Source organism: Bufo bufo, chromosome 2 (assembly GCF_905171765.1).
Source record: "Bufo bufo chromosome 2, aBufBuf1.1, whole genome shotgun sequence".
Taxonomy (NCBI): Eukaryota; Metazoa; Chordata; class Amphibia; order Anura; family Bufonidae; genus Bufo; species Bufo bufo.
This window is the reverse complement of record NC_053390.1, coordinates 633,786,286-633,805,374: the sequence shown is the minus strand read 5'-3', so window position 1 is coordinate 633,805,374 and position 19,089 is coordinate 633,786,286. Positions and strand designations below refer to the sequence as shown.

Below are 19,089 nucleotides of genomic sequence, written 5' to 3'. Positions count from 1 at the left end.
TTAAATATTATCTCTAGAGGATAAATTAAAATATTAATAAGCATTTCCAACACTTAGTTCATAAAAAAGAAAAATACATTCGTTGTGAACTATTTTTAGGGTTAAATATTCTTAGTGCATTGATTTGTTCTAACATTTCTCATAAGTATGGCTGATAATTTTCATTTTGGTTGCTCCACAAAAACATCAAGACACCAATTTCTGCATGAAAAATAATAATCACATTAGGTCCTCAAACTGGCAAATCCTTTTATATTGCACTTTAGAATAATTGCATTGAACAAAAAATTTGCCAGTTGTTGGTTCTTACCTAAATTAACAAATAAATATAGATTTTTGCGACTTGCTTTAAGTACAAAAATAAATACTTTGGAAAAAGTGACTGACAAACAACTGCCGTTAAATTAAATGTGTGCACGTCATTACAAAAAGGCATTTGGTTCTAATGCTACAACTCAGTATGGAAAAATAAAAATGTAAATACCATACATACAAAAAAAAACAAAAAAACAGCATAATAGTCTATATAACATCATGGTAACCATTGTGGCGGTGTAGCAGCTCTGGTAAGGAAATGGTCACAGGTAACTTACTCTGGAACACACTTATTGGAGTCCATTAAAATAAATAGTTTCATTATTTGAAGTCCCTCATACAGATACAGAATTTCTAGGTAAACAGCCAGGTCCATAAATATTGGGACATCAACACAATTCTAACATTTTTGGCTCTATACACCACCAAATTGGATTTGAAATGAAACGAACAAGTTGTGCTTTAACTGCAGACTGTCAGCTTTAATGTGAGGGGTATTTACATCCATATCAGGTGAACGGTGTAGGAATTACAACAGTTTGCATATGTGCCTCCCACTTGTTAAGGGACCAAAAGTAATGGGACAATTGGCTTCTCAGCTATTCCATGGCCAGGTGTGTGTTATTCCCTCATTATCCCAATTACAATGAGCAGATAAAAAGGTACAGAGTTCATTTCAATGGTGATATTTGCATTTGAAATCTGTTGCTGTCAACTCTCAAGATGAGATCAAAAGAGCTGTCACTATCAGTGAAGCAAGCCATCATTAGGCTGAAAAAACAAAACAAACCCATCAGAGAGATAGCAAAAACATTAGGCGTGGCCAAAACAACTGTTTGGAACATTCTTAAAAAGAAGGAACGCACCGGTGAGCTCAGCAACACCAAAAGACCCGGAAGACCATGGAAAACAACTGTGGTGGATGACCGAAGAATTGTTTCCCTGGTGAAGAAAACACCCTTCACAACAGTTGGCCAGATCAAGAACACTCTCCAGGAGGTAGGTGTATGTGTGTCAAAGTCAACAATTAAGAGAAGACTTAACCAGAGTGAATACAGAGGGTTCACCACAAGATGTAAACCATTGGTGAGCCTCAAAAACAGGAAGGCCAGAATTAGAGTTTGCCAAACGACATCTAAAAAAGCCTTCACAGTTCTGGAACAACATCCTATGGACGGATGAGACCAATATCAACTTGTACCAGAGTGATGGGAAGAGAAGAGTATGGAGAAGGAAAGGAACTGCTCATGATCCTAAGCATACCACCTCATCAGTGAAGCATGGTGGTGGTAGTGTCATGGCGTGGGTATGTATGGCTGCCAATGGAACTGGTTCTCTTGTATTTATTGATGTGACTGCTGACAAAAGCAGCAGGATGAATTCTGAAGTGTTTCGGGCAATTATCTGCTCATATTCAGCCAAATGCTTCAGAAGTCATTGGATGGTGCTTCACAGTGCAGATGGACAATGACCCAAAGTATACTGCAAAAGCAACCAAAGAGTTTTTTAAGGGAAAGAAGTGGAATGTTATGCAATGGCCAAGTCAATCACCTGACCTGAATCTGATTGAGCATGCATTTCACTTGTTGAAGACAAAACTGAAGGGAAAATGCCCCAAGAACAAGCAGGAACTGAAGGCAGTTGCAGTAGAGGCCTGGCAGAGCATCACCAGGGATGAAACCCAGCATCTGGTGAGGTCTATGCGTTCCACTTCAGGCTGTAATTGACTGCAAAGGATTTGCAACCAAGTATTAAAAAGTAAAAGTTTGATTTATGATTATTATTCTGTCCCATTACTTTTGGTCCCTTAACAAGTGGGAGGCACATATGCAAACTGTTGTAATTCCTACACCGTTCACCTGATTTGGATGTAAATACCCTCAAATTAAAGCCGACAGTCTGCAGGTAAAGCACATCTTGTTTGTTTCATTTCAAATCCCATGTGGTGGTGTATAGAGCCAAAAATGTTATAATTGTGTCGGTGTCCCAATATTTATGGACCTGGCTGTACATCAAGGATGAGTGTGAAAACCATTATAACAATCTATCGGGGTCAATGTTAAAGCTTAAGTCACAGACCAGAGACAGATGATCTGAAGGGTAGTTGAAAGATGGAAGCCTGTTGGGCCCAATTTGCTCTTCGGTAAGCAAACTCAAGGCAGAGTTCACTTTTAGGGCATGCTGGGAATACCATATATAATCCAGCGTGTTGCAGGATTCCCCAGTAGTACGAATCTTCCAAGTTGTGTAGGGAGGTTCAGTTTCTCCATCATCACTAAGCACCTTATAGGCACTGTTGAGATTAAGACTGGACGAGGCAAAGCGCTTGTACACTTCCTCAGTAGGCTCTGCATTGAAGTCCCCACAAACAACTAGAGGAATCTTGGCACCTTGGGTGACGGACTCAAGATTCCGCAGAAGATCTGTGCCCTGTGCAAGTCTGAACCTCTCCCATCCAGTGCGGGCCTTTAGGTGGGTGACAGCAAAGCACAGCAACCTGCCAGTTTTCTTACACTGCAGCACCTCAGCAATGGCTACTTGGTTGGTTTTTAATGTCCGAGCTGACAGCCTGAATTTGGCACTGCTGACAAACTGAAAGCGGTCCTGAAGGAAAAAGAAGGCGCAGCCATCTGGCCCATTATTATGTTCCACATCTAAGCAGGGAGACCACGGCTTAGCCAAAAAAGTGCAGTGATAGCCCAACCTACTAAGGATTGGTTGGAACGTATCAAAGTAGTGATCTACCTCTTGCAGGCACAAGACATCAGGACGATACATGAGGATCTCTTCAAGGATCAAGTACTTTCGTTCATCCCATTTCAGTGCCTCCATTGGACAATTAATGAAATTGTCTTTTCCTTCTCCGAGAGCTGCAAACAGAGACAAACCATGATGTAGACACCAATGTTAAAATGGATAACAGGCAAATATAAGCGGCCCATCACTCTGACGCTCAATCTACGGAAGCTCTTGGAAGGTACTAGTTGTCCTTGACTAGATCCAGCTGGTGTAGGTGGTCTTACAGGCAATACTCCACTCTTTCAGGATGCCTACAACTATATATAGTGCTACCTATAGGTAGTTACCTTGCAAGTAAAAGCCTGGCCCATGGACTCATTCCCTGCCAATGATGTATTTCATACGGCCTAGCAAGATGGCAATTCATTAGCCGAGGACATACCTGGTACATCCTGGCTACTGATGGCTGGATTTCTGTCTGTGGAAGGCTACTTTTACATCTGCGTTTTGCTGAACCATTTTGAGATCGGTCACAGGATCTCAAAACCGCAGCAAAATTCATTTGTTTTCTCCCCATTCATTTTCAATGGGGACAAAACTGAAAGCACTTGAATAGAGTGCATCAGAATGAACTCTGTTCCGTTTTGTAGCGTTCACATGTCGCACACAAAAATACTACAAGCAGCGTCTTTGTGTGCCATCATAGGATACCGAGCAAGACAGATGAAACACAATGTAAGTCAATAGAGACAGATCTGTCTTTTCGGACACAAATGTTTCCCCCCCCTGTTATGGCGTTCACCGGAGATATTTTAATAGTACGTACTTTTTCGGACGTGGCAATACCTAATATATTCTTTTTTTTTTTGTGTTTATATTTTTAAATGTAAAATTGGGAAAGTGGAAGATTTAAACTTAATTGGGGGGGGGGGGGGGGGGGGGCGGGGGGGTGGGGGGGTGTCACCAATGAAAATAATTAACCCCTTAATACAAATGTTGGCAGCAGGTGTATCACAGCTGGCACCCGGCCTCAATGACAGGGAACGGCAATCCCACTGAACCCAGTCAATTAACCCATCAGGTGCAGTACCTGAGGGATTGGCGCAGTTCAGCAGTACCCCTGGCATTGAGGCAGGATGCGTACTTTTGTATTTAGGGGTTAATTATATTCATTGGTGGCGCAGTGGCCAACAGGCCCTCCTCAGTATCATCTTCAACGGCAGCTTCACAGCCATTCCCCTTAATCTTTTCATTGGTGGCAGTGGCGGCCACGTCACAGTGTGGAGGGAAAGACTCCTTCACTGTGCCGCCTCAGTAGAACATGCTTACGTGCTGAGGGCACCATGCATGTTCTCTAAAAGATACTAAGCTGCGCAGTAGCGCAAGCCTAGTATCAGATAATAGCAAATCCCAGTATCATATCGATCCGGGTGCAAAAGTATCAATTGGGTATTGACCGTTCGATACCCGGTGCAACCCTAGTATCTACAGACTGTTGCTTACTGCCTCAAAGTGCATCTGTGAGAGCTCAGACGGGTTAACCTGTAGCCATTATCTGTACTTTCCTAATAGCTCAAAAACATTTATCTGTCTGAGCTATAATGTGTTCATAAGCAGTCAGGAGTTCAGAGATAAAGGCTACATATCAAGCCATCAGAGCAGCTCTGACAGACTCAGAGATGGGGATGCAATATTCTGTAGATAAAGCTTTCATTTTCAGTATCTGTAGACTATTGCCTTCCACAATTTCAGTGAATCTGACAAAGCTGCTCTGACAGCTTGATATGTAGCCCTCATCTCTGAACTCCTCACAGCACATACACACCTATTAAAGTGATAAGAGTTTCAAGGGAATCTGTTTTTGTTGATCTGAGGCTCCTTTCCTGAGTCATGACACTTTTTCTTAACATGCAAATTAGACCATGGGTGCAATTAGGGCGTCACCATTGCTCATGTTGCACCTAAGCTCCACTGATTTCTGTGGCCAGCCCTCCCTGGCTGCTTTGATTGACAGGGCCAGGCAGTGATGGAGGTGCTGACCACAGAAAGGCAAACAGTTGGTGAGATTCCCTATAACTATAATGAGGGTTTATGAGTCATTAGGAATGTACAGACAGTCAACAGATCAATCTGTGAAGCAGAAAGCAAGAGGAGTCAGATACACAAAGTGAAAGCTGGAGAGAAACTATTTTTTGAATGGGCATCTGTCAGCAGATCTGTACCTATGAATCTGACTGACCTGTTACATGTGCACTTGGCAACTGAAGGCATCTATGTTGGTCCCATGTTCTTATGTGCCCGCATTTCTGGGAACAATTATGTTTTAATATATGCAAATTAACCTCTAGGAGCAATGAGGGCCTTGCTGTTACACCTGGAGGCTCAGCTCTCTGCAAATGCGGCGTCCTCTGCACTTTGACTTTAGGAAACGTCAGGGCCAGGTGTGATCACATTTTCACTGTATGACCCTGTCAAAGAGCAGAAGGTGTGACAGTTGCAAAGAGCAGAGCCTCTAGGTGTAAATAGGGATAGAAAGAGTTAATGTTAGGCACAATAACAGTAGGGGCTCATGCACACGAACGTATGTATTTTGCAGTCTGTAAAACACAGATCCGCAAAAAATATGGAGGACGTCTGTGTGACATCAGTATTGCATCAGTTTTTTTTGCAGATCTATTGTAAGGCTACATTCACACGTCAGTATTTTTCTATATCCCGATTTTCAGTCCGTTTTTTGTGGATCAGTTGTTCCTGAAAATGTTTCCGTATGTCATCCGTTTTTTGCGGATCGGCAAAAAACTGAAACATGTATAAATTTCAATAAGCAAATAAAGTTGTTTGGATTTCTTTGAAAAAAAAAAATTGAAAAAAAAAAAAAAAGTGAATAAAAGTTTAAGAAAAATTTAATTTCCAGGAACGGAATCCGCATAAAACGGATGACATACGTAATGACATACGAATGTCTTCCGTTTTTTGCGGATCCATTGACTTTGTATTGTACCAGGATTCGATTTTTGCGGAAAAGAATAGGACAAGTTTAATATTTTTTCGGACATGCGGAACGGAACAACGGAAACGGACAGCACACATTGTGCTGTCCGATTTTTTTTCCAGGACCCATTGAAAATGAATGGGTACAGAACTGGTCCAGATCTGTTCCGCATAAAACGGAACAGATTAGGAAAGAAAAAACGGACATGTGAATGGACCCTAACACTGCCTATCCTTTTCCTCAAAACGGACAAGAGTAGGACATGTTCTTTTTTTGTGGAACGGCCACAAGGACATACAGCAACTGAATGAACACCATTTTTTTGCGGACCCATTGAAGTGAATGGTTCCGCATACAAACCGCAAAAAATAAATAAATAAACGGACACAGGGAAAAAAAAAAAAAAAAAAAAAAAAAGTTTGTGTGCACGAGCCCTAAGTGATACGATAGTTTTCTATGGACAATACTGAGCCTCGTGGGACTTCTGGAGGTAGGACTGAAATATCCAACACCTAAATAGATGCAGGTCTGAACACAATTCCTACTAAAATTGCTGTAAACACCTAAGGCTACTTTCACACTGGCGTTTTGGTCTCAGTTTGCGATATCTGTTCAGGGCTGTTCACAAGCGGTCCAAAACGGATCAGTTTTGCCCTAATGCTCAGAATGCATCAGTTTGCCTCTGTTCAGTCTCCATTCCGCTTTGGAGCGTTTTGGTGTCCGTTGGATGAAACTGAGCCAAACGGATCCGTCCTGGCACACAACATAAGTCAGTGGGGACGGATCCGTTTTCTCTGACACAATCTGGCAGAATAGAAAACGTATCCATCCCCCCATTGACTTTCAGTAGAGTTCATGACGGACCCGTGTTGGCTAGGTTACAGATAATACAAATGGATCTGTTAATGACGGATGCATGCGGTTGTATTATTGTAACGGATCTGTTTTTGCAGATCCATGACGGATCCACCCAAAACGCGAGTGTAAAAGTAGCCTAACTCTTCACTTGGAGACTGTAAAAAAATTCAGTTTCATTTTAGGCAATAAAAGTAATACTCTGGATGCAAGATGTGGTAAATCTTTGGGGCAGTAAACAAAACCATGCTGGACTAGTAGTAAAGTAAGTATACCTTGAGCCAAGATATTCCACTGCATCACTCGGAAGGTGTGTGGGCTGCTGAGATCATCTGTCCGGCCAACAAACAGCCTATGGAGCCTGGCGGGCCGGTCCTGCAGAGCCACCTGGCATTCTTCCAGAAGATCTTTGGGGTCCAGCGGATCCAGCTGTTCAGATTCTTCAGGGTAATCCTGGTGCTGGGAAATGGCAGCTGTACTGCTGAGCGTCTTGGCAAGAGCACTGTACAAGCGGCTGGTGCTGTTTCCCATGGAACACACTATAGGGGATTAACACACAAATTAAAGCTTTTCAACTTCTGTAACTGGGAAGAGTTGTATACATGTGACACCGAATTATCGGCCAGCAAGGCCTGCACTAGGTGTAACATGGGGGTTAGGTGGGTGCTACATAACACCAAACACTGGCGACCTTCTTATATGGAAAAATACCATAGACATGTCATCTCAGGAGAGAACCACTTGGTAGAAATTGACACCTTTCTATTCAGATGGTAGGTTACACAGATAAGTACAGGAATGTGAGTAGGGGGTATCAGTGATGAATGAATTAATTTATACACATCAAATTCGTTCAACAATGAACCACCTTGAGCAGTGAAGGTCCAGTCCCGCTGCCTAAGAGACTCACCCCACCCCCTTGACAGGGCCCGACATCTCAACCGGCCCTGTCAATCTTGCAGTTGTGCCATTGCTACAAGTAGTGGCGCAAGCCTTGAGGATCTGCTGCTACTACCCGATGTCTACTGTGCATGGGCTGCTCCACTTCTCGGTGTGCCCACCATGCACAGTGGCCATTGCTTCTTTATCTGGCGGTTTAATAGACGAGTCTGTGTTTGGCAGATGCCAGGAGAATGTTACCTGCCTGACTGCACTTAATACGATGGGGTTGATTTTCAGAGGTTGGGCTAGGCCCCGTAGTTCGAGTGAATGGAAATATTAAAGTTTCCGCATATCAAGACATTTTGGACAACTTTATGCTTCCAACTTTTTGGTAACAGTTGGGGGAAGGCCCTTTTCTGTTCCAGTGCCACTGTACCCCAGTGCACAAAGCAAGGTCCGTAAAGGCACTGTTGGACGAGTTTGACCTCAACCCCTTTAAACGCCTTTGAGATTAACTAGACTGCAGTTTGCAAGCCCAGCCAAATGTTCTTCTGGATAAACAGTCAAAAATTACCACAGGCACACTTCAAAACCTTACAGAAAGTCTTTTCAGAAGACTGGAAGCTGTTTTAGCTTCAAGGAGGAGACCAAGTCCATATTAATGCCTATGGATTTGGAATGGAAGGTTATAAAAGTTCCTGAAGATGCTCTATATAGTATAAATTAGTTCACCGACGCCACAGAAGAAAACTTCACAGTCCAGTAGAAAACAAATCTAAAGTAATCTGCAAGGGCAATGGACTACAAGTGTGGTAGAGGTGTCCTACCTTGCACGGACAGGCCGTGATATCCTTGCGTGGCGGGCATGGTGACTGAGAAGCGTACATCCATCCTGTCTGAAAGGGTCTTCTCGACTGCACGGGACCAGAGCTCTGTCTGATCCACATAAAGCAGGGCTTATATCACCTTGCTCACTTAGTCTGTCTAAACCCATCAGTAGATAAGAGATGTTAAGCAAGTCAGACAATAAGCCACGTCACTGACATTCAAGGGCAGCTGCGGCAGAGAGTACAGACAGACTTCCTGAGGAGCGGTCAAGGCTTACACAAGAATACTTCACCCCACAAGAAACTCTCCTTCAAGTGAGCCTATCTTCTTATTAACCATTTAGCTCCTGTCCATTCCCTACATCAAGGTCATCACATCCAGCCAGTGACCAAAGATCCAGTTTGATGTCACTTTTTAACACATATTCGTTCCTGGCTTTGGCTTCAAAAACTGCATTTTACAAAATTGGAGTGTAGAAGCATAGCCTAAGGTCCAAGTTGTCACAAGGACCGAATGTCAAGAATCTAAAGTAAATTCCATCCAACAACTAAAAAGCAGTTGTGAAGGTTATGGAAATTGGGGAAAATTCATCATAACTGACAAGTGCAGCATGTGCTATATTCATCAACAGGGTGCACATACTTATTCCCGAATATGGCTCAAAGTCAGGGAAGTTCACATTACATTTTTGGCCCATCTTTAACATATACGTTGGGGAATAGAAAATAAAGGATGCAAGAACCTTAAGGTGACGGATGCCACTGTATGTAATGTATGGGACAGCCTAACTCATTTACCTAGATCATGGCAGCTCATCTATGTTTGCTGCCCCTTTAAGATTTGACGTTCAGTCTTTGAAGTAACATCTTGTACACAATGTAAGGAACATTGAGCTTGGAGGAGACCGTGTCCCAGTGACACTCCCCGTTCTGGTACATTACAGAACAATCTGTACAGGGTTACAAAATACACGATAAAACGGCGAACAGAACGTCCGGCATCAATGTGTGCATTACAGACAAATCTCCGCTGGTCATAATCGGTAGTAATGAAGGTCATCTTCTCTACTTCCAGGGCCGACGGCAGCATCATTACACACCAGCTTCATTTACCTCAAAGGACTGCTCTCTGTAGTTCTACTCTACACATACATTTTTCTGGTCCCTATACTTGAAAGGCCATGACCACCTTTTTTATCATTGCATTTTACTCATTTAGGCTAAAAATAATTTTTACAATTGGTCTTTATTAACCTCGTGCCAATTTCAAGAAGCGTAACTTTTTAAACTTTCCACACACACACACACACCACTTAAGGTTTTTTTTTTTGTGGGATAAGTTGTATTTTTTAATAGCACCATTCAATTCAACATATGTTGTATTGACAAAAAACAAAAAGTGAAATTAAAAAAAGAAAAAAAAAAAAATTCTGCCATGGTTTTTCAGGTATTGTTTATAAGGCATTCACTATACGGTAAAAATGACTCGACAAGCTTAGGCTACATGCACACCAACATTAGGGCTCCGTGCCCGTGCTGCGGACCGCAAATTGCGGTCCGCAATGCATGGGCACAGACCTTGGGGCAGCCGCATGCAGATCGATTCACTTGAATGGGGTCCACGATCCACATCAGACAGTCCGCACCGCAAAAAAATAAAATGAAAATAGCGCATGCACTACTTTTTTGCCATGCGGAGGCACGGCCAGAAACACCACGGAAGCACTCCGTATTGCTTCCGTGGGCTTCCGATCCGTGCCTCATCTCCGTGATGCAGAATGCACACGGCCGGTGCCCGTGTATTGCAGACACGCTGTATGCGGGCCGCAATACGGCCACGGGGGCACACGGTCGTGTGCATGTAGCCTTATTCTGTGGATCAGTACAATTACAGTGATAACACATTTATATTGTTTCTATTATGTTTTACCACTTTAACCCTTTCAGGACCTCAAGTTTAACCCCTGACCTTCCCGTAGCAATAACTTTTTCTTATTTTTCCGCTCATATAGCTGTATAAGGGCTTGTTTTACACAGGACAAGTTGTACTTTCTAATGACACAATTTACTGTTGCATACAATGTAGTGTGAACCTGGGAAAAAAAAAAAAATATATATATCCAAATCGGGTGAAATTTGAAAACAAAAAGAAAAACAGTTTTATGGGTTTTGTTAACCTGTGCCCTTTGTTCTATGGGTCAGTAAGATTACAATGATAACATATTTATGTATTTTTTTGTGTGTTTTATTACTGAAGAAAAAACTTTGGGAAAAATACATTTTCTTTGCATCGCTATATTCTGACCTCCATAACTTTAGTTAGGTCTACAGAGCTGTGCGAGATCTTTTTTGTGTGGAGCAATTGGTACTTTTAATTGATAACAATTTGGAGTGTGTGTGAAGTTTTGATAACTTTTAATTGCATTTGGGGGGGGGGGGGGGGGGGAATGGGAAATAAAAAAAAAGTGAATTAGCCATTTAGATTTTTTTTTCTGTTATGCTTTTTGCCGTATGGGATAATTATTTTATTTTAATAATATGAGCATTACAGGATGAGGCAATGTCGATGATGTTTATATTCCAATGAAGTGCCAGGCCAGCATTGGAATATACTAGCAATCGGCCTAGAAGCCTTTTATGGGCTCAGGCCTAATACTACCGTCCTTCCCCGATCTCAGCCAGGGGAATGTGTCCGGGGCTGGGAATAGATTGGTTCCCGGTTTTAGCACATTTGACTCCTGTAACATTTTTAAAAATCTGATCTATACAGCTTATTTTTGGTCAGTTGTAGCTTTTATTGGTACAAATTTAGGGTTACATACAACTTTCAAATCACTTTTTATAAAAAAAATTTGGGAGGGGCAAGGTGACCCAAAAAAAAAAAAATATACAGAAACTGGATTTTTTTTCCCTCCCATTACACCGTTCACTGCAAAGGAAAAAACTTTTTTTTATGTTACTAGATCGCACATTTTCTGACAGTGATACTGTTACGGGGGCTCTGATAAGAGGACCGAGGGAGCCTTCTCCCCCTGTCTAACCGCTCAGATGCTACGGTTGCTGCTGACTGTGGCATCTGAGGGGTTAAATGACAGGGAATAGAGTCATCTCCGATCCTGGGCATCGTGACCAGGTGCCATCCGTAATATACAGCTGGCACCTACCATGTATGGAATAAGGATCAGCTGAGGACACCACTTCATACACCTCTTGCGCCCCACTGACATTACATATTCAGGCGCAAGGCGTTAACATTTTTCAAGTTTTTGTTCTACAGCCTTCACTTTCAATGTACCTGCAGACTACCAATTTCCACAGAATCCATGAAGGCGCTGCTTTGAGGCCCGAATCCCTCTGCATCTTCACTTTCCTGATAGTTTATAAACATTCATTATGGCCAACTTCTTAAACTGAAAATACACAGTAGCTTAAAGAGCGTTCATGAGCTGTCAGGAGTTCAGATAAGGGCCGCACATTGAGCCGTCAGAGCAGCTACCTGACAGACTCAGTATTAGGCCTCATGTGCACGACAGTGTTTTTTCACTGTCAGTGATTTGGCTTCAGTGGTCCGTGTCTGATTTTGCCTCAGTTGTGTTTCCTTGTGTCTTCCTGTTTTTTGTCTGACAGGGAAAAAAAAAGGAAGGGTAATGAAAAGTGTAATTTTATTGCACCAAGGTCTTGTAGAAAAAACGGACACGGACAACATACCAGTTGTGCATCAGTTTTTTTTTTGGACAGACCTATTGACTTGAATGGGTCCATCCTCAGTTTTCCACTGACAAGAATAGGACAGGTTATATTTTTTTTGACGGACTGGAATCACGGATGCGGAGAAAAAAAACCGGAGGACTATCACAGCTCCATAGAAATGAATGGGACCTCCGTTAAACTGTAAAAATGACGGAACGGACGCACACAACAGTTGCGTGCATGAGGCCTAAGGCCTAGTTCACACGATCGTTTTTTTTGCGAGTGTACAAGCTGTTTTTTTGCGTTCCGTATACGGTACCATTCATTTCAATGGTTCCGTATTAAAAACGGAATGTGTTCCGTAAGCATTCCGTTTCTGTATTTCCGTTTTTCCGCTCCGTTGAAAGATAGAACATGTACTATTATTGCCCGCAAATCACGTTTCGTGGCTCCATTCAAGTCAATGGGTCAGCAAAAAAAAAAAAAAAAACGGAACACATACGGAAATGCATCCGTATGTCTTCCGTATCAGTTCCGTTTTTGCAGAACCATCTATTGAAAATGTTATGCCCAGCCCAATTTTTTCTATGTAATTACTGTATACGCCATACGGAAAAACGGAACAGAAACACAACGGAAACAAAACACGGAACGGATCCGTGAAAAACGGACCGCAAAAAAACTATAAAAGCCATACGTTCGTGTGAACTAGGCCTAAGGCCTCTTGCACATGACTATGTATTTTGCGGTCTACAAAAAATATGGATGACATCCGTGTGCATTCCGTATTTTGCAGAACAGAACAGCTGGCCCCTAATAGAACAGTCCTATCCTTGTCTGTAATGCGGACTATTTTTGTGCGGAACGGAAATACGGAAACTGAAAGCACACTGTCTCCTGTTTTTTTTGCGGACCCATTGAAATGAATGGTTCCGTATACGGTCCGCAAAAACACAATGAAAGGGCTGTAGAACAAAAACTGCTGAAAATTTGATCTATTTAAAAAATTATTTTTTAACCAAAAGAGTAAGACTTTCAAACTCGCGTTTGGTGCGGATCCATTCAGATATTACAACCGTCTGCATCCGTTCAGAACGTATCCGTTTGTATCATCTTTAACATAACCAAGACGGATCCATCTTGAACACCACTGAAAGTCAATGGCGGACGGATCCGTTTTCTATTGTGCCAGATTGTGTCATAGATAACAGATCCATCCCCATTGACTTACATTGTGTGCCAGGACGGATCCGTTTGGCTCAGTTTCGTCAAGCAGTGTTTTGGTGTCCGCCTCCAAAGCGGAATGGAGACAGAACGGAGGCAAACTGATGCATCCCGAGCGGATCCTTTTCCATTCAGAATGCATTAGGGCAAAACTGATCCGTTTTGGACCGCTTGTGAGAGCCCTGAACGGATCTCACAAACGGAAACCAAAACGCCAGTGTGAAAGTAGCCTAAAATGCAATGCTAGGAGGTATGCATAGCCTGATATCTCCAGCCACACACGGCTGACCACAGGGTTCAATACATTGAATTACACTGAAGATCAAATGGAAACAGGACAGAGAGCTTTGTGTAGCGTCCCTTTAATGCACATGGTCACATCTTCCGTACCGAGTGTAGAACTGAGGGGGGGGAAGTAGCAGTCAGAAGGGACAGATATCAGCAGCTAGAGCACTGATGATACTATTCTGCCCCATGAGTCCATGGCTTAGTATTAAGTGCAAGTGTGGAAACCGTGTCAGCAAGACAGTCAGGGGTTACATTACATGAGTCAGCGCCAAGGCCCCTCCGAGAGTCTGCTCCGAGTGACCTCTCTGACCTTGGGTCCACTGGTAAAGCAGACATTTCCATTACACAGGGACAACGTGGATGTAGCTCTTGGAAGAAGAACTCCGTCCCCCATATTACCAAAAGAAAAAGCAAGATCCGGCACTCACTGTTCAGTCGGGCAGCTGCCGTCACCCCTGCTGTAAATGAGCCAAGGGAAGCGAATCATGACGGGAAGGAAGAGGCCGCAATACGCACCTAAGAGAAGCTGTACAATTACGAAACCACACAGCTCTGGCCGTTCACACCAGGGACATCCGAACTTCACCGTCACACGGGCAGGACAAAAAGGGGAAGTGCACAGCGACATCTAGTGGATGTCACTGGAAAGTACAAGAATAGCTGTGCCATGCTTCTGTCATGTGTTAGATCCATGCAGGTTTTTTAGATTGTGACAGACCTGAGGCTTGGATCAGAGCTTAGGCTACTTTCACACTGGCGTTTTGGTTTCCGTTTGCGAGATCCATCATGGCCTCTAACAAGCGGTCCAAAACAGAACAGTTTTGCCCTAATGCATTCTGATTGGAAAAGGATCCGCTCAGAATGCATCAATTTTCCTCCGTTCCGTCTCCATTCCGCTCTGGTGGCGGACACCAAAACGCCGCCTGCATCGTTTTGTTCTCCGCCTGACGAAGAGGAGCCAAACTGATCCGTTCTGACACACAATTTGAGTCAATGGGGATGGATTTTCTCGGACACAATAGAAAACAAATCGGTCCCCCGTTGACTTTCAATGGAGTTCAAGATGGATCCGTCATGGCTATATAAGACATAATACAACCGGATCCGTGCAGTTGTATTATTGTAATGGAAGCGTTTTTTCGGATCCGCAAAAAACGCTAGTGTGAAAGTAGCCTTAGAGACGCTCTCTTATCACTAAAACCACCTGGATGTGGAAAATACAGCAGTGCCTTTTAAAAAGAGCCAACCAGTGTTACCCCTAACAGAAGCAGCACCCCCAAATTGTGAGCCTTACAGCAGCTCCGTGTGTATGACTGATGGCATAGTGAAGACTATGGGTTAACTCAATCAGCAAATGTAAAAAAAAGAAATAATAAATCAGCTGTAAATTAGAATCAGGTTTAGGTTGCGCCCTGCTCCTCCATTGTTATTACAGGGGTTGTCTATAGTGTCGAGCGAACTTCTGAATAGGTCTGCATCCTGTCCGCAAAAAAAACAGAACGGACACGGAAACAAACAACGTCCGTGTGCATGTAGCCTAATAGTGATCTATCAGGGTAAATAGGACGTCCCACTCCCTGCTGCCCTGTGCTTTGTGCACACGGCAGCGGGGAGCTTACCATGGCAACCAGGGCTTCAGCAGCATCCTGGCTGCCATGGTAACCAATCGGAGCCCCAGGATTACACTGCTGGGGCTCCAATCGGAACTGCCACTGCCACCAATGAGGAGGGGACCCCCTGTGGCCACTGCCACCAATGATTTAAATACTGGGGGGGTGCATTGCACCACCATTGTTTTTAATACACTCCGCCACCAATGAAGATATGTAGGTTGTGCAGCGGGTGGCAGTGGCATACAGTCCTATAGACGTCACCGCTGTAGGTTGTGCAGTGGCATACAGTCCTATAGACGTCAGCGATGTAGGTTGTGCAGTGGCATACAGTCCTATAGACGTCACCGCTGTAGGTTGTGCAGTGGCATACAGTCCTATAGACGTCACCGCTGTAGGTTGTGCAGTGGCATACAGTCCTATAGACGTCACCGCTGTAGGTTGAGCAGTGGCATACAGTCCTATAGACGTCACCGCTGTAGGTTGTGCAGTGGCATACAGTCCTATAGACGTCACCGCTGTAAGTTGTACCGTGGCATACAGTCCTATAGACGTCACGGCTGTAGGTTGTGCTGTGGGTGGCAGTGGCATACAGTCCTATAGACGTCACCGCTGTAGGTTGTGCAGTGGCATACAGTCCTATAGACGTCACCGCTGTAGGTTGTGCAGAGGCATACAGTCCTATAGACGTCACCGCTGTAGGTTGTGCAGAGGCACACAGTCCTATAGACGTCACCGCTGTAGGTTGTGCAGAGGCATACAGTCCTATAGAAGTCACCGCTGTAGGTTGTGCAGTGGCATACAGTCCTATAGCCGTCCCCGCTGTAGGTTGTGCAGTGGGTGGCAGACATACAGTCCTATAGACGTCACCGCTGTAGGTTGTGCAGTGGGTGGCAGAGGCATACAGTCCTATAGATGTTACTGCTGTAGGTTGTGCAGTGGGTGGCAGAGGCATACAGTCCTATAGAAGTCACCGCTGTAGGTTGTGCAGTGGGTGGCAGTGGCATACAGTCCTATAGCCGTCACCGCTGTAGGTTGTGCAGTGGGTGGCAGACATACAGTCCTATAGACGTCACCGCTGTAGGTTGTGCAGTGGCATACAGTCCTATAGACGTCACCGCTGTAGGTTGTGCAGTGGCATACAGTCCTATAGACGTCACCGCTGTAGGTTGTGCAGTGGGTGGCAGAGGCATACAGTCCTATAGATGTTACTGCTGTAGGTTGTGCAGTGGGTGGCAGAGGCATACAGTCCTATAGACGTCACCGCTGTAGGTTGTGCAGTGGCATACAGTCCTATAGACGTCACCGCTGTAGGTTGTGCAGTGGCATACAGTCCTATAGACGTCACCGCTGTAGGTTGTGCTGTGGGTGGCAGACATACAGTCCTATAGACGTCACCGCTGTAGGTTGTGCAGTGGCATACAGTCCTATAGACGTCACCGCTGTAGGTTGTGCAGTGGCATACAGTCCTATAGATGTTACTGCTGTAGGTTGTGCAGTGGGTGGCAGAGGCATACAGCCCTATAGAAGTCACCGCTGTAGGTTGTGCAGTGGGTGGCAGTGGCATACAGTCCTATAGCCGTCACCGCTGTAGGTTGTGCAGTGGGTGGCAGACATACAGTCCTATAGCCGTCACCGCTGTAGGTTGTGCAGTGGGTGGCAGACATACAGTCCTATAGACGTCACCGCTGTAGGTTGTGCTGTGGGTGGCAGTGGCATACAGTCCTATAGACGTCACCGCTGTAGGTTGTGCTGTGGGTGGCAGTGGCATACAGTCCTATAGACGTCACCGCTGTAGGTTGTGCAGTGGGTGGCAGTGGCATACAGTCCTATAGACGTCACCGCTGTAGGTTGTGCTGTGGGTGGCAGTGGCATACAGTCCTATAGACGTCACTGCCACACGAGGACACACATACATGAAACAAGCTCAGGTATGTACTTCTGGCCATATACCCTCATACACAGCAGTGACTGCTGTCAGACAACCAGGGAAGGAGGTCACCCGCTGGTGACCCATGTGGCATCGCCGCACTACATGATGGAGGAGAGGGCAGTACCAACCATCACACAGTGCCATGCTGTAGTAACCATGGCCTCTTCTTGGCACAGGATGGGCCCCAGACACCGCACACAGCCGCACTATTACATAACGCCGCACAGCGCCCCCTACCGTCACACTGACACTCACCTGATCGAGAAGCTGCCCGGCCAGAGCTCCCGGCCGCTCCGCCTGCCGGCACTGGAGGGGATGATGTGCCCGCGGTAGACGCTGCTTTCACCGGTCCGTCTCCGATCCAGCCGGCCAGACTATGACAGCAACCAAAGCCGGCCAGGGAACCCAGGACGGGCGGCGAGAGGGCTCGCTTCACCGGGGAGTGCTGTGGCTGCTGCCGCAGAGAGGAGGCGCACAGCGCAGGCACGTCTCTCAGCGCCGAGCACAGCCGACCTGCCGGACTCTGATACATCCCGTGCCCCGGACTCTCTGGAGCTCGCTGTCCCCGCGTCTCTGCCTCACAATGGGAAGCCTGGTGCTCCCCGTGACAGACAGATACCGGCTTCTCAGCATGTGGGCCACGCCCTGGTGTGACGTCAGACTAGCGCACGTCATCCTGGACTGCTTCACTCTCTGTTGGGGGGGTGCTGTCCTCTTCCTATAGTTCATACTAGTGGCAACAGGAAGAGCCCTTTGTACATTTCCATTGAGAGGTTATATGTTCTCTGGCAGATTCATAAGACCACCAAACAAATGCTGACAGAGCTGTGTGTTGACATTCCCCTCCGATGATGCAGAGTGGTACAGCCCATTCCAGGGTTTCCCTGAATTGAGGGAGGGGGAGGTAAGCGGCTCTCAGCGACTATTGGGAAGTGGGTGAAAGGTTGTACCAGAATGGAGACCTGCAGTGCCAAGTCTGCAGCTCGTATAAACAAATACAAACAGCCCGTGAGGGGAAAGGTGCATGTCATGGACGGGCGGTCACCACACAGGCTCCCTATAAAGTGCAACTTTGTTTTATCACCTTTCCGAAATTCACAGTTCAAACAACTCTCTGGACAAAAAACCACTCCCTAGCCTAGAGGCATGATTATGCGTGTGGTAACAACTGAATGCATTGCCTAAACACATCATGACCACATTACGACCGCGCTTTGTGGTCGCGCCCTGTTAAAAAAATCAGTCTAGGTGTAGCCGCAGCCTTAGGGCTCGGTAACACGACTGTTGCCCCTCCGTGCCCGTGCTGTGGACCGCAAATTGGGGTCCGCAGTGCACGGGCACCGACCGCGGGCCAGCCGCATGCCGATCGCTAACCCATTCACTTGAATAGGTACGCAATCCGTCTGTTCCGCAAAAAGATAGAGCAAGTTCTATCTTTTTGCGGTGCGGAGGCATGGAACGGAACCCCAGGAAGCACTCCGTGGGGTTCCGTTCTGTGCTTTCGTTCCGTACCGCACGTCCGGATTTGCGGACCCGTTGAAATGAATGGGTGCACTGTGTATTGAGAACCCGCCGTACGCGGGCCGCAATACGGCAACGGTCGTGTGAACGAGCCCCTAGGGTTACATGGCTGTCATCTGAGCTCCCTTAATGCCCTGCTGTCTGGGGGAAACCTACAGAATTCTGAGTCTGGGCACTTAGCCTATGGTCTCATGCACGCAGCATGTCCGTATT

The 19,089-nt window shown here is 45.3% G+C and overlaps 1 protein-coding gene across 2 annotated transcripts; it reads right to left on the bottom strand.

Annotated features, from left to right (window-relative positions):
- Positions 1-270: 270 nt before the first annotated feature.
- On the bottom strand, positions 271-18,012 carry NOCT (nocturnin). 2 transcript variants are annotated; one of them, XM_040418453.1, is made up of 4 exons: positions 17,611-18,012; positions 7,177-7,440; positions 2,324-3,185; positions 271-676 (listed from the first exon to the last, which is right to left on the bottom strand). In XM_040418453.1, exons 1-3 carry the CDS (start codon positions 17,885-17,887, stop codon positions 2,350-2,352), a joined length of 1,377 nt encoding a protein of 458 aa, XP_040274387.1. In that variant the 5' UTR covers positions 17,888-18,012; the 3' UTR covers positions 271-676; positions 2,324-2,349. The 2 variants fall into 2 exon arrangements, with proteins under 2 accessions (XP_040274387.1, XP_040274388.1); XM_040418454.1 differs by lacking the exon at positions 17,611-18,012 and adding an exon at positions 14,329-14,455.
- Between the last annotated feature and the right edge of the window lie 1,077 nt (positions 18,013-19,089).